Source organism: Pan paniscus, chromosome X, assembly GCF_029289425.2.
Source record: "Pan paniscus chromosome X, NHGRI_mPanPan1-v2.0_pri, whole genome shotgun sequence".
NCBI lineage: Eukaryota > Metazoa > Chordata > Mammalia > Primates > Hominidae > Pan > Pan paniscus.
The window spans coordinates 18,531,629-18,546,515 of NC_073272.2; the positions used below are offsets into that span (position 1 = coordinate 18,531,629).

The 14,887-nt window shown below is 46.3% G+C and overlaps 1 protein-coding gene across 1 annotated transcript in view; it reads left to right on the forward strand.

The window, feature by feature from the left end:
* Positions 1-14,887, forward strand: part of SYAP1 (synapse associated protein 1) — a 45,911-nt gene that overhangs the window by 17,676 nt on the left and 13,348 nt on the right. The window contains exons 4-5 of the mRNA XM_003819524.5: positions 4,482-4,555; positions 6,464-6,603. Coding sequence (XP_003819572.1) covers positions 4,482-4,555; positions 6,464-6,603 — 214 coding nt within the window. The remainder of the gene's footprint in view (positions 1-4,481; positions 4,556-6,463; positions 6,604-14,887) is intronic.

The window sequence follows — 14,887 nt, forward strand, 5'->3', positions numbered from 1 at the left end:
TTAGCCAGATGGGTGTGGTGGTGCACACCTGTAGTCCCAGCTACTTGGGAGGTTGAGACAGGAGGATCACTTGAGCTTGGGAGTTTGAGGCTGCAGTGAGCTATAATCATGCCAGTGTACTCCAGCCTGGACTACAGAGTGAGACCCTGTCTCAAAAAAAAAGTAGTAGAAAACAATTCAGTTCGAGTTGTGCCACAATTAATCCCATGGTGAATTTCCATCAGGCATTCTTGCACCTAGGTAAACTCAAAAGCATGAGCAACTCTTTTAGACAAGTGAGGTATACAAGTTAGCATCACTTAGTGATTATTTGGAAGCAGCAAAAGTGATCCTGGCTTGGGGACTTGCTGTAGGAGCTGATGCCTCTGAGATACGAACTGTGAGGGCGTGGGGGTGGAAGGTTTGGAGGCAACTTCAGTTTTGAAGTGAGTTAGACATCCCGGAGATAGGAACATGTAGAAAGACAGGAAAGAGAACACAAGTGCTTTATCTGGGGAAAATTTCCTTCTTTTTTTGCATCAGCCACGTTTCAGGTCCTCGATAACTACATATGGCTAATGGCTTCCGCACTGGACAATGCAGATATAGAACATTTTTGTCATTGCAGAAAGTTCGTTTGCTCAGTGTGGCTCTGAATTAAATAAGCAGGCTCCTGCAGCAGTTTATTCCTGTTTGAAGCATGAAGCAGAATTCAATCTAGTGATATAGATTATTATCAAGTCACATAAAAACCATGAGAGTAGATGAGCTCCTCTATGGAAAGTGTGTCAAGCATGAAGGGAGATGAGCAGAAGCTCCACAGTGTTTAGGGAGGGGAGGAGGGGAAGGAACTGACATCACTGAGTGCCTGCTGAGCAGCAGGCATTTTATATATAACATCTCATTTCAAGACGCAGTCAGGGCCAGGCGTGGTAGCTTCATGCCTGTAATCCCAGCACTTTGGGAGGCTGAGGTAGGCAGATCACTTGAGGCCAGGAGTTCGAGACCAGCCTGGCCAACATGGCGAAACCCCATCTCTACTAAAAATGCAAAAATTAGCCAGGCTTGGTGGCACACACCTGTAATCCCAGCTGTCTGGGTGGCTGAGGCGCAAGAATTGCTTGAACCTGGGAGGTGGAGGTTGCAGTGAACCGCGATTGTGCCGCTACACTCCAGCCTGGGTGATAGAGCGAGACTCTGTCTCAATAAATAAATAATAAAGATGCAGTCAGCAAGGGTAAGTAATTTGCGGAAGGTCACTCAGCTGGTAAGTGATGAAACTGAAATTTGCCTTCAAAACCAAATACAAAAATTAGCTGGGCCTAGTGGCATGCGCCTGTAATCCCAGCTCCTCGGGAGGCTGAGGCAGGAGAATCACTTGAACCCGGGAGGCAGAGGTTACAGCGAGCCAAGATCATACCACTGCACTCCAGCCTGGAACAGAGCAAGACTCCATCTCAAAAAAAGAAAATAAAAACAGTGCCCATTTACCCAAGAGAGTGGACAACTAGGAGAGAGAAGTAGCAGAAGCCCAGAGAGGGGAGAGTTTCCAGGAGAGCAGTCAGCCATGGGAGGCAGGGCCAAGAGGTCCACTTACAATGACCATGAGAAGGGCACCTTGGAAATGTGTTCCATGCGTTTCTTCACTTCATAATCACAGTAACTCTATGAAGTACTTACTGTTACCTCCGTTTTCCAGATAAGGAAACTGGCCTAGAGAGAAGAGAACTAAGAAGTGTCCTTGGGGTTGGAGAACCAAGAGGTTTTGGTCACTCTAAAAAGAATAATTTCAGGAACTCGGGGTGGGGAGCATCTCCTCATACAAGTATCTTAGGAGGGCCTCATTATCTGAGCATAAATAGCACCAGGAGAGACTACCCAAGGTGAAGAGACTTGGAATGGAGACTAAAGTGTGTGAGAAAAAATGTTTTGGGGGCTTTACCCTAATTTTTTCTTTAAAATGTGCAAATATGTTTAGATTATCTTATCATTAATAGAATTTGGATTATAATTGCCACCATTTGCTGACTTGGGATAAGCCAAAGAATGAAGCGTGTGCTCATCTGCCTATCCATCCCTGTGTCCATCCACACATGCATGTAACTTTTCTCTCAGTGGGCTCGTGATATGATATGTCTTCCCTCTGACTCAGAGCATAATAGTAAAGGGACTATTTCTGCCAAAATATTCCAGGACAGCAAAGCATTTGCTCTCCAAGGGCCTGTCTTAATTGCCCCTTTGGTTTTCAAATCACACTCTCTCTCTCTTTTTTTTTTTTTTTGAAACGGAGCCTGTCTGTTGCCCAGGCTGGAGTGCAGTGGCACCTTCTCAGCTCACTGCAACCTCTGCCCGCCGGGTTCAAGCAATTCTCCTGTTTCAGCCTCCCGAGTAGCTGGGACCAAATCATTCTCTTTTAAAGCACTTGCTGGGTCACCAGCCTTGTGTTTCCTTCAGGCATAGGTGCCCTAACTGCCAGGTCCTCCTTATTGTTTGCTTTGTGGTGATGCAGGCAGCTATCCCATGTCACTTTACTTTGACTTTGTGAAGCACCGTGCGTTTTGCAAGATTTGCCTTTTCACTTTGTGTTGCAAGACCAGTAGGGCTAGAATCTAGTGTTAAGGCAGCAGGAGTGATTCAGTGGCTTATGAATTAGTCCACATTTTTGTGACTTCTGCTTCCCATCCTAATCTTGCCGCTGTGGGTTGCTGAATGAGGCTATTAAGGGCCCCCTGCCTGTGTGTCTTCTGTGCCGATCACGCAGATCTACAGCCTTCACTCTGCTCTCTAGCTGCTCCGTGCTGCTTACACGGGAGAGATCTTCAGACGAGCTTGCCATTGTTTTTGTTTCCACTCTAAACACCCCCACCCCCATCCACCACTGACCTCCTCTTCCTAGTCCAAGATTGGGCTCCTAGGTCACCAGAAAATCTTGTAGTTCTCACCTCTCCAGAGGGTTGTCATTTGTCACCTGGCACGGCACTTACAGTGCTGGATTCTAATCACCTCTATCTTGTGAGCCCCAGAAAAACATGGGCTAGATCTTGGCATTCCCAGCATTTAGCTTCTAACGGCTCATTGAGGATTTGATTCCAGCCCTATTGTTTACTGCCTCCAACTTGTGCATTTCTTTTTTTTTTTTTTTAGCTCCTGAAAACCCTCTTCTTATTCCTAATCACCTGTCTTACAACATCACCTTTTATCATGAATCAAGTACAGTAACTTTCTTTTTTTTTTACTCCAGAAATATACTTACCCATTTTTCTTTCATTTTTTTAAGTAACTTTCTAAAAATTTTTCTATTTGGAAAAAATTTTAATTTACAGAAGAGTCGCAAGAATAAAAATAGTACAGAGAACATCCATATACCAGTACCTAAATTGCTCTAGCTTTATTCTGTTTGCCTTATTCACGCCCTCTCTCCAGCTCTTGCTGTGTGTGTGCCCTTTTTTTCCTTGTGTGTACACAAATGTTCAGTACACATTTCCTAAGAATTAGGGATATTCTCTTTCATAATCATAGTATAGTTAACGGCATTAGGAAATTTCACCTTGATGCAATACTTTACTGTTCATCAGTTAATTTTGTTAGTTGACCCAGTAATGTCCTTTATAACATTTGTCCCCCTCGTATAGGATCCAGTTGAGGATAAGGTATTGTATTCTTTGTCATGTCTCTCAGCCTTCTTTAATCAGGAACATTCCAACATCCTTTCTTTGTCTTTTATGATATTAATGTTTTTGAAGAATACTTCTCTGCCTTTTTTTTAATAGATTCTTCCTCATTCAGGCTTTATCTGATATTTCCTCATAACTAGACTCAGATTGTCCATTTTTAGCCAGCATACTACATAGGTGATGATGTCCTCCTCAAGATACCACATCTGGAGGGCCATGATGTTCATCTCTCCCTCATTGTTGATTTTGATCACCTGATTAAGGAGTTGTCCAGTTTCTCCACTGTATCATTTAAGTAGAGTTTTTTGGTTTTTGTTTTTTTTCTGAGACAGGGTCTCAACTCTGTCACCCAGGCTGAAATGCAATAGCGGAATCACAGCTCACTACAGCCTTGACTCCTGGGTTCAGGTGATCCTCCCGCCTCAACCTCCCAAGTAGCTGGGACTACAGGCACGCACCACAACATCTGGCTAACTTTTGTATTTTTTTGTAGAGAGAGGGTTTCGTCATGTTGCCCAAGCTGGTCTGCAACTCCTGGGCTCAAGCAATCCACCCACCTCGGCCTCCCAAAGTGCTGGGATTACAGGTGTGAGCCACCATGCCTGGCCTCAAGTAGAGTTTTTTTATTTTTTACCAAATGCATATGTGCATACAACTCATAATAATAAGTCTGGTTATTACGGTTAATGTTCATATTTGGAACTTATTGGTAAATTACTACTTTTAGTGGTCATGCAGAAACTTTCATGCTTTGAAACCATAGACGGCAGTGTAACCATCATGACCTATTTTTTTCTCTTTTCTTCTTTGCCATTAAAAACTGTATAGAAGCAGCTGTGCCCCCATGGGTTGACACTAACGATGAAGAAACAATTCAACAACAAATTTTGGCCTTATCAGCTGTAAGTATCTTGTGGTACCCCAGATAGAACATACTTTCTTCCTGTCATGATATATCTCTGTTGATATGACTTTAGTAGAATTTATTTTTCTATACAGTTTTTAAAATATTTTGAGATGTTAGGAATGTACACATTAACACATGATGTGTACATTAACAAAATGTACACATAAAATTTATTTTTTATTTTTTTATTTTTTTTTTGAGATGGAGTCTTGCTCTGTCACCCAGGCTGGAGTGTAGTGGTGCAATTTTGGCTCACTGCAACCTCCACCACCCGGGTTCAAATGATTCTCCTGCCTCAGCCTCCTGAATAGCTGGGACTACAGGCGTGCACCACCATGCCCAGCTAATTTTTGTGTGGTTTTTTTTTTTTTTTTTTTTTGAGACAAAGTCTCGCTCTGTCACCCAGCCTGGAGCGCAGTGGCACGATCTCGGCTCACTGCAACCTTCTCCTCCCAGGTTCAAGCGATTCTCTTGCCTCAGCCTCCCAAGTAGCTGGTATTACAGGTGCCCGCCACCACGCCCTGCTAATTTTTGTGTTTTGAGTAGAGACGGGATTTCACCATGTTGGCCAGACTGGTCTCGAACTCCTGATCTCGTGATCCACCCTCACCTCAGCCTCCCAAAGTGCTGGGATTATAGGCGTGAGCTACCACACTCAGCCTAATTTTTGTGTTTTCAGTAGAGACAGGGTTTCACCATGTTGGCCAGGCTGGTCTCGAGCTCCTGACCTCAAGCAGTCCATCTGCCTTGGCCTCCCAAAGTGCTGGGATTACAGGTGTGAGCCACCATGCGCTGCCAAAATTTTTAATTTAATTTTTTTTGTTTTGTTTTGTTTTTGTTTTAAGAGACACAGTCTCAATTGGTCATCCAGGATAGAGTACAGTGGCATAATTATGGCTCACTGCAGCCTTGAACTGGGCTCAAGTGATCCTCCGGCCTTAGCCTTCCAAGTATCTGGGACGATAGGCGTAAGCCACCATGCCCAGCTAATTTTTAAAATTGTTTTTAGAGATGGGTTCTCACTATGTTTCCCAGCCTGGTCTCGAACTCCTGGCCTCAAGCGATCCTCTTGCCCAACTTCCCAAAGTGCTGGATTATAGCCGTGAGCGACTACACCCTGTCCGCTTCTATTTTTTTTTTTTTTTTTTTTTGAGAGTCTCACTGCACTCCTGCTGGTCAACATAGCAAGACTGTCTCAAAATAAAGAAAGAATATAATATTTCCCCAGTCTATGATAAATTGTTATGTAGTAGGCCAGGTGCAGTGGCTCACACCTGTAATCCCAGCACTTTGGGAGGCCAAGGTGGGTGGATCACTTGAGGTCAGGAGTTCGAGACCAGCCTGGCCAACATGGCGAAACCCCATCTCTAGTAAAAATACAAAAATTAGCCAGGCGTGCTAGCACACACCTGTAATCCCAGCTACTCGGGAGGCTGAGGCAGGAGAATTGCTTGAACCCAGGGGGCAGAGGTTGCAGTGAGCTGAGATTGCACCACTGCACTATAGCCTGGGCGACAGAGCAAGACTCCATCTCAAAACAAAAATAAAATTTAAAAAAAAGAGTGGGCGCATTGGCTCACCCCTGTAATCCCAGCACTTTGGGAAGCCGAGGCAGGTGGATCACGAGGTCAGGAGTTTGAGACCAGCCTGGCCAAGATAGTGAAACCCCATCTCTACTAAAAATACAAAAACTAGCCAGGCGCAGTGGCGGGTGCCTATAATCCCAGCTACTCGGGAGACTGAGGCAGGAGAATTGCTTGAATCCAGGAGGTGGAGGTTGCAGTGAGCCGAGATTGCGCCACTGCACTCTAGACTGGGCGACAACCCGTCTCAAAAAAAAAAATTGTTATCTATTAATCGCATTTTGTGGAATACCCTGTGTTTTTTTCTTTTTTTATCAAAGGACAAGAGGAATTTCCTTCGTGACCCTCCGGCCGGCGTGCAATTTAATTTCGACTTTGATCAGATGTACCCCGTGGCCCTGGTCATGCTCCAGGAGGATGAGCTGCTAAGCAAGATGAGATTTGCCCTCGTTCCTAAACTGTAAGCAGAGTGTTCTCCAGCGTTTCCTCATGGCCTCCGTTATGTGCTCAGTATCAGCACATAATGATGGAAGGGGCCAAAAGGGTCTCTATCTGTTCATAAAAGCAGGCCCCGCAGCCCTTTGGCAGCTCCCCTGGTCAGGGCACCCTGGAATCAAAACCAAGGTCTGACTTGGCAGGAAATACAGGGTAGAGCTGAAATGTGCTTTTCTATCCCAGTTACAAGGTAGAACACATTTCCCTACAGAAACCACAAACATGCTGCATCACCCTGAATCACATTCTGGTCTCTGAGGCTCATCAGGATCTTTTTTCCAAGCTGACTGCGTTTTCCATTCAGGCTCTGCCCTCCAGTGGCAGTGTTCCTGCTCTCTGCTAAGGCTTTTCCTCCAACAGCTCCTCTGGGCTCCACATATCCCAGCTTGTCCTGTAGGCTCCAGCGCATGCATGATGCATTCTGGAAGCCTGCCTTGGTGGTGCGGCCAGCAGGGGCCACCTTCCCCGCTGCTGCCTCCCTTGGGTGTTCTGTCTCAAGCTCTTCCGTGCTTTCTCCAGTCCAGTCCCTTGTATTGAAGCTGTTGCACGTTTGGAGTCAGCGTTCCTTCTTACTCTGTCAGTGTTCCCTTTCTCTTAACCTTGTCATATGGGTGCAGTATCTTACTGTTCCCTGAGTACGTTAGTTACAGTTCTCTCAAAAGACTCCTTTTTCAGCTGGGTGCGGTGGGCAATGCCTGTAATCTCAACACTTTGGGAGGCTGAGGTGGGAGGATCACGTGAGGCTGAGTTCGAGACCAGCCTGGGCAACATAGCAAGACCACCATCTTTACAAAGAAACCAAGAATTAGTCGGGCGTGGTGGTGTGCACCTTTAGTCCCAGCTACTCAGGAAGCTGAGGCGGGAGGATCACGTGAGGCCGAGTTCGAGACCAGCCTGGGCAACATAGCAAGACCACCATCTTTACAAAGAAACCAAGAATTAGCCAGGCGTGGTGGTGTGCACCTTTAGTCCCAGCTACTCAGGAAGCTGAGGCGGGAGGATCACGTGAGGCCGAGTTCGAGACCAGCCTGGGCAACATAGCAAGACCACCACCTTTACAAAGAAATCAAGAATTAGCCGGGCGTAGTGGTGCGCACCTTTAGTCCTAGCTACTCAGGAAGCTGAGACAGGAGGAACACCTGAGCCTGGGAGGTCGACGCTGCAGTGAGCCATGATCACGCCACTGGCATTCCAGCCTGGGCAACAAAGTGAGACCCTGTCTCAAATAAAATGTCTTTTTCTATGCTGTTTCCTCCCTCGGGACTCTTTTGTTTGTTTGGGGATCTGTCGTTTATGTGCCAGACTCTCCTTACCTGTCCCTTCGCATTAGCAGTGCCATACTGAAAGGGTACATGGCCGCTGAATGTGGGGACAAGCCTTTTGGCCTGGAGAGGCTCAGTAGCTGTGGGAAGGTAGCTTGTCCCCAGAGGACTCCTCGGCCTCCTGCCTGGCTGTAGGCAGGACAATGGGAAGAGCCAGTTGATAGGCAGACTATCCCTTGACCCCTGTGGCTTGACCTTGATGTCACACCCCCAGTCTCAACTGTGCCACCGGTCCCTGAGTGTACAGCAGCTTGGCTCCCCTCCCCACATGGGCAGAGCAGGGCAGGGCAAGTTGGGAGGCCCAGGGGCTCTCTGGGCTTCCACCCTTGCTGCAGACAACTCAGTACAGTTTTCTCTGGTCAACAAAGTAGACTGCTGTTTGCCTAGGCCGGGTGCAGTTGCTCATGCCTGTAATTCCAGGACTTTGGGAGGCCAAGGCAGGCAGATTGTCTGAGACCAGCCGGGGCAAATAGTGAAACCCTGTTTCTACTTAAAAAAAAAAAAATACAAAAAATTAGCCTGGTGTGGTGGCACATGCCTGTAATCTCAGCTACTCGGGAGGCTGAGGCAGGAGAATTGCTTGAACCCGGCAGACGGAGGTTGCAGTGCGCCGAGATCGTACCATTTGCACTCCAACCTGGGCGACAGAGTGAGACTCTGTCTCCAAAAAAAAAAAAAAAAAAGATTACTGTCTGCCCTTGACATTTCCACTTGACAGCTTTCCACTTGACTGCCCTTGACAGCTTCCACTGTCCTCTCCTCTGTCATTCTCTTTGTCCTTGTGTTTTTATGTATGTAATTCCTTTTCTGTTACTTTCTTGGCATCTTCAGAGGGAGCACAGATGAACACATGTTTGTTTTGCTATGCTTACCCAGCCACATAGTGGTTTTAACAAATATTTGCTAGCCTTTTGGTTCACACAGCAGCACAGGTTTTCTGTCTGTGAAAACACCACTCTGGGAGTGTTCTTCCAGACTCAGAATAACAGTTATATGGAATCTTTTTTTCTTTGTAGTGAAACTCTTCCCTCCATAATTATTAACATATTAGTGGTAAATTTCTAGAGCCCTCCCCAACCCTCCCATAAGAAAAGTATGTTTTATGGCCAAAAAAAAAAAAAAAAAATCTCATTAGAAATTTCATCTTTAGACTTTGTCTTTTTTCTTTCTTTTTTTTTTTTTTTTTTTTTTTTTTGAGATGGAATCTCACTCTGTCGCCCAGGCTGGAGTGCAATGGCGTGATCTCGGCTCACTGCAACCTCCGCCTCCTGGGTTCAAGTGATTCTGCTGCCTCAGCTTCCCAAGTAGCTGGGATTACAGGCGCCCGCCACCACACCCAGCTAATTTTTGTATTTTTAGTAGAGATGGGGTTTCACCAGGTTGGCCAGGCTGGTCTCGAACTCCTGACCTCAGGTGATCCACCCGCCTGGGCCTCCCAAAGTGCTGGGATTACAGGCGTGAGCCACTGCGCCCAGCTAGACTTTGTCTAAAATAGCTGTGGTTAAGGATATTTTTAGTTAAGGTGATTTGTTTTGTTTTGGAGACGGAGTTTCGCTCTTGTCACCCAGGCTGGAGTCCAATGGCTTGATCTCGGCTCATCGTAACCACCTCCCCACCTCCCAGGTTCAAGCGATTCTCCTGCCTCAGCCTCCCGAGTAGCTGGGATTACAGACGCATGCCACCACGCCTGGCTATTTTTTGTATTTTTAGTAGAGACAGGGTTTCGCCATGTTGGCCAGGCTGGTCTTGAACTCCTGACCTCAGGTGATCTGTCCGCCTTGGCCTCCCAGAGTGCTGAGATTACAGGCCACCGCACCCAGCCTAGTTAAGGATATTTTTTAAATGTACCATCTAATCTATTTTTTACTACATATGCTCACAAAATCATAGGAATTGACTTTTTTATTTTAAAAAGTGTTATTTTTTAGAGACAGGATCTCTGGAATGCAGTGGCACAGTAGCTTACTGTAGCCTTGACCTCCTGGACTCAAGTGATTTTCCTGTCTCGGCCTCCCAAGTAGCTCAGAGGCCTGTGCCGCTACGCCTGCCTAATACTGTTTTTAACTTTTTTAGAGATAGGGTCTTGCTGTGTTGCCCAGGCTGGTTTTGAACTCCTGGCCTGAAGCAGTCTTCCTGCCTCAGCCTCTCAAGTTGCTGAGGTTATAGACGAGAGCCACCCACGCTCCTGGTAGAATTGAATTTTGAAGAGTTTGTATATATAATGTGTATGTGTATGTGCTTGTGTGTGTGTGTTTCAAGCTCTTCCCTCAGAATTTGAGGCTGTGCCTGTTCTGAGTAACTGACTCTGAGGGAAGGGTACCCAAGCTCCGGGGTGCAGGTGCCCTTTACACTTGCAGCCTCCATCAACTTGAAGACCTTTTGAATCACCCTGAGCCATATGCTTGGCTCCTGCTGTGGCTCTCAAGACCAGCAAGAGGCCCTGAGTGGCTGGAGCCTGAGGCCTGTGGCCTGGGGTGCTCATAGCAGGCATGTAGCTGTCCACAGTTTTGGTTCTTTACAATTGTGGACCGCCCCCTCTCACTGTTGACAGTAATTTTAGATTTTTTGAAACTGTCTGAGAATTGGTATTTGGCAATTAGTGTTTCTAATTTGTCACAGGGCAACCTGCCAATCAAATATTTCAATATGACTCCAGTTTCCTCCTACTAATTTTGTTGAGGATTACTTAGAAATTATAGTTTTTATTTATAAGTCCTTATCTGTTAGAAATGCTTGCTGAAGCGGAGCGCGATGGCTCACGCCTGTAATCCCATCACTTTCGGAGGCCGAGGCGGGCGGATCACCTGAGGTCAGGAGTTCGAGACCAGCCTGGCCAACCTGGTGAAACCCCGTGTCTACTAAGAATACAAAAGTTAGCTGGGCATGGTGGCAGGCGCCTGTAATCCCAGCTACTCGGGAGGCTGAGGCAGGAGAATCACTTGAAAACCCAGGAGGCGGAGGTTGCGGTGAGCCAAGATCGTATCATTGCACTCCAGCCTAGGCAACAAGAGCGAAACTCCGTCTCAAAAAAAAAAAGAAAAGAAAAAGAAATGCTTGTTGAAGTATTTACAAATGAAAGAATGTGATGTCTCTCATTCGCCTTAAAATATTCCAACCCATTCCCAAAGAAAAGCATGTGTGCAGGGGAGGGGAAGATAGATGGAATGCAACTGGTGAAATGCTGATACTCACGGTAGGTAGGTCACAGGTACATGGGGTTCATTGTTCTAGTTGCTCCACTTCTGTTTTGTCGAAAATTTCCATAACAGAACGAAAACAAGCTGTCAGACACAAATATACGGTTTCCAGACTTTTCCTGCCTGACACACAGAAGCACAACTTTGCTCTTTGAAACACTTTTTCTGAACAGAAGCCATCATTAACTAGGAACACTTTAGAAAACAAAACACTTGCTCTGGATTTCAAACTGCATATTAGTAGCTTAACCCTTCCCTGTGGTAGTCTAATGCTGTGACCGAGATAGGGTCCTGCTGGTACATCACAAGCACCCTCTGAGGCCCTCATTCTGATGACAGTAGGGAAATCACAAGTCCTTTCCTGCCTTGGCCTTGGCCTGTGACATTTGTCCAGTGTTTCTCGGAGGGTTTTCACAGGATACAATGCCTTAAGATAGTCCAGGAAAACAAATAGATAAGTGTTTGAGAGTTGCTTTGCTCAATTAATTTTTTTCTTTTTTTTTCTTTTTTTTTTTTTTGAGACAGAGTCTCGCTCTGTCACTCAGGCTGGAGTGTAGTGGTGCGATCTCGGCTCACTGCAACCTCCACCTCCCGGGTTCTAGCGATTCTCCTGTGCCTCAGCCTCCCAAGTAGCTGGGACTACCGGCGCACGCCACCACACCTAGCTAATTTTTGTATATTTAGTAGAGACAGGGTTTCACCATGTTGGCCAGGATGGTCTCAATCTCTTGACCTCACAATCTGCCTGCCTCAGCCTCCCAAAGTGCTGGGATTACAGGCGTGAACCTCCGTGCCTGGCCGTGATTTTTTTTTCTTTTTAAGACAAGGTATCTCTCTGTTGCCCAGGCTGGAATACAGTGGTGTGATCATGGCTCACTGCAGCCTCAACCTCCCAGGCTCAAGCAATTCTCCTACCTCAGCCTCCCTATGAATAGCTGGGATTACAGGCACATGCCACCATACCCAGCTAATTTTTTATTTCTTGTAGAGTCAGGGTCTCACTCTGTTGCCCAAGCTGGTGTCAAAGTCCTGAGCTCAAGTGATCCTCCTGCCTCAGCCTCCCAAAATGCTGGGATTACAGGTGTGAGCCACTACCGTGCCCAGCCTGGATTTCTTTACCAAAGGACTTGACTTCTCAGAACCTTTAGTCGTCATCTGTATTGTGACTCTTCCCCAGAGGGTGACACAGACTATTTCTGCAGTGTGCCTCTATGACCGCACCTCTCATATCAAGAGGGAGAGACTATGGAAAACAAAGCAGTCCACATGTTTGTTTTTATTAATCAAGACAGCCAACAGTGCCCACGATCTACCATAGGTACCTAGAATACCTAAGTCTCATTTTGGGCATTTCACATAGCTCAGACTTAAAAGTGAATTCAGGCCAGGCGCGGTGGCTCACACCTGTAATCCCAGCACTTTGGGAAGCTGAGGCAGGTGGATCACTTGAGGTCAGGAGTTCGAGACCGTCCTGGCTAACACAGTGAAACTCCGTCTCTACTAAAAATACAAAAATTAGCCGGGTGGTGGCGTGTGCCTGTAATCCCAGCTACTCGGGAGGCTGAGGCAGAATCACTTGAACACAGGAGGCGGAGGTTACAGTGAGCCGAGATTGTGCCACTGCACTCCAGCCTGGGTGACAGAGGGAGACTCCATCTCAAAAAAAAAAAAAAAAAAAGTGATTTCAAAGATATTTAGGCAGCCTACTACCTCATGGGAAGGCTCATTTCACTTTTGTTTGGCTCGAGTGTTATGGCTGAAGACCCTGGAACTTATCAGGACAAACAGGCCCAGTTCTTAGTTCCCCCAAATGTCTTAGCCCCTATAATCCCTCACCATCCAGGTGTTTTGCCTGTAAATACCCTTTGGTTTGTCAGTGTCATCGTTAAAGTGAGTCCTCAGGAGTGAATATAATGCGTTGTCTTAATTGCAGAAAGCACACCATAGCATATCTTGTATGTTTTTGATGCAGCCTAAGATTTCATGAGCTCTTTTAGCAGTTGTAGCATACTGTGGTTTGCTCAGCTAAACTCGTGGTCAACTATAATCCCTTATGAATTGCTATGAAGCCCAATATCCCTCTTGCCAAACTAATTCCAAGAGATGTTACAACAGTTGTGTGGCCACGTGAGTTTGGGAAATGCTGCTTGGCATGTAGTAAGAACTTAACAAGTGAGAGGTTATTATTCCTGTGACCATCTATGATGGCAGACAACTTGTCTTATTCCCCCAGCACCCAGCATAGCGCCTGATGCACATGGCACCATAATTCCACCGGTAAATGTTGGTGGCATTAATAAAAGTGGGGCTGTGTCTGGCAGCAAATTCCATCTTGTTACCTGTCCTCGCTTGTATAGGTAATCGTGCATTTTGCCTCTATCACTTACATGCTAGCTTCCAGGCCTAGCTTCTCCATTCACAGGTGTGACAACTGTGCATTCTGATGCCTCATCTAAGATAAGCTCTGTCCAGATTCACAAGCCTGAGTCTCATTGTTTTCTGCTAGTTCTCACTGATTTTTTTTTTTTTTTTTTTTGAGACAGAGTCTCACTCTGTCACCCAGGCTGGAGTGCGATGGCGCCATCTTGGCTCATTGCAACATCTGCCTCCCCAGTTCAAGCGATTCTCCTGCATTAGCCTCCCAGGTAGCTGCGATTACAGGTGTGCACCACCACGCCCGGCTAATTTTGTATTTTTAGTAGAGACAGGGTTTCACCATGTTGCCTAGGCTGGTCTCGAACTCCTGACCTCAGGTGATCCATCCTCCTTAGCCTCCTAAAGTGCTGGAATTACAGGCATGAGCCACCGCACCTAGCACTGACTGATCGTATTCTACTCTTTCAAAGTCTTTTTCTGTCAGGCTTTCTTCTCAGTTTTCCCCCCATTCTAAGAACCTTGCATCCCTTCTAAAAAAACGGGATAGACTGGGCGTGGTGGCTCACGCCTGTAATCCCAGCACTTTGGGAGGCCGAGGCGGGCAGATCACGAGGTCAGGAGATCTAGACCATCCTGGCTAACACAGTGAAACCCCGTCTCTACTAAAAATACAAAAAATTAGCCAGGCATGGTAGCACGTGCCTGTAGTCCCAGCTACTCGGGAGGCTGAGGCAGGAGAATCGCTTGAACCCAGGAGATGGCGGTTGCAGTGAGCCAAGATCACGCTATTGCACACCAGCCTGGGTGACAGAGCGAGACTCTGTCTCAAAAAAAAAAAAAAAAGGGATAAAGAGGCATTCTCCCACCCTTTTGTCATTTCTACTTGCCAAAAAAAAACAACAAAAAAAAATTAGAACATAAAATGAGCCACTCTTCCAGGCAAAAACAAACAAAAATAAAATTTCACACACCCTGCAGGTCACCAAAGCCATTCCTTGGGTGTGTACATGTTTGTGTGCCTGTGTATGTGCTTTTTTAATGCTTTTTTTCTTTTCTTTTTTTTTTTTTGATACGGAGTTTCGCTATTGTCGCCCAGGCTGGAGTGCAATGGTACAATCTTGGCTCACTGCAACCTCCGCCTCCTGGGTTCAAGCAATTCTCCTGCCTCAGCCTCCTGCATAGCCGGGACTACAAGCATGCACTATACCCAGCTAATTTTTGTATTTTTCATAGAGACGGGGTTTCACCATGTTGGCCAGGCTGGTCTCGAACTCCTGACCTCAGGTGATCTGCCCACCTTGGCTTCCCAAAGTGCTGGGATTACAGGCATGAGCCACTGCACCCGGCCTTTTTT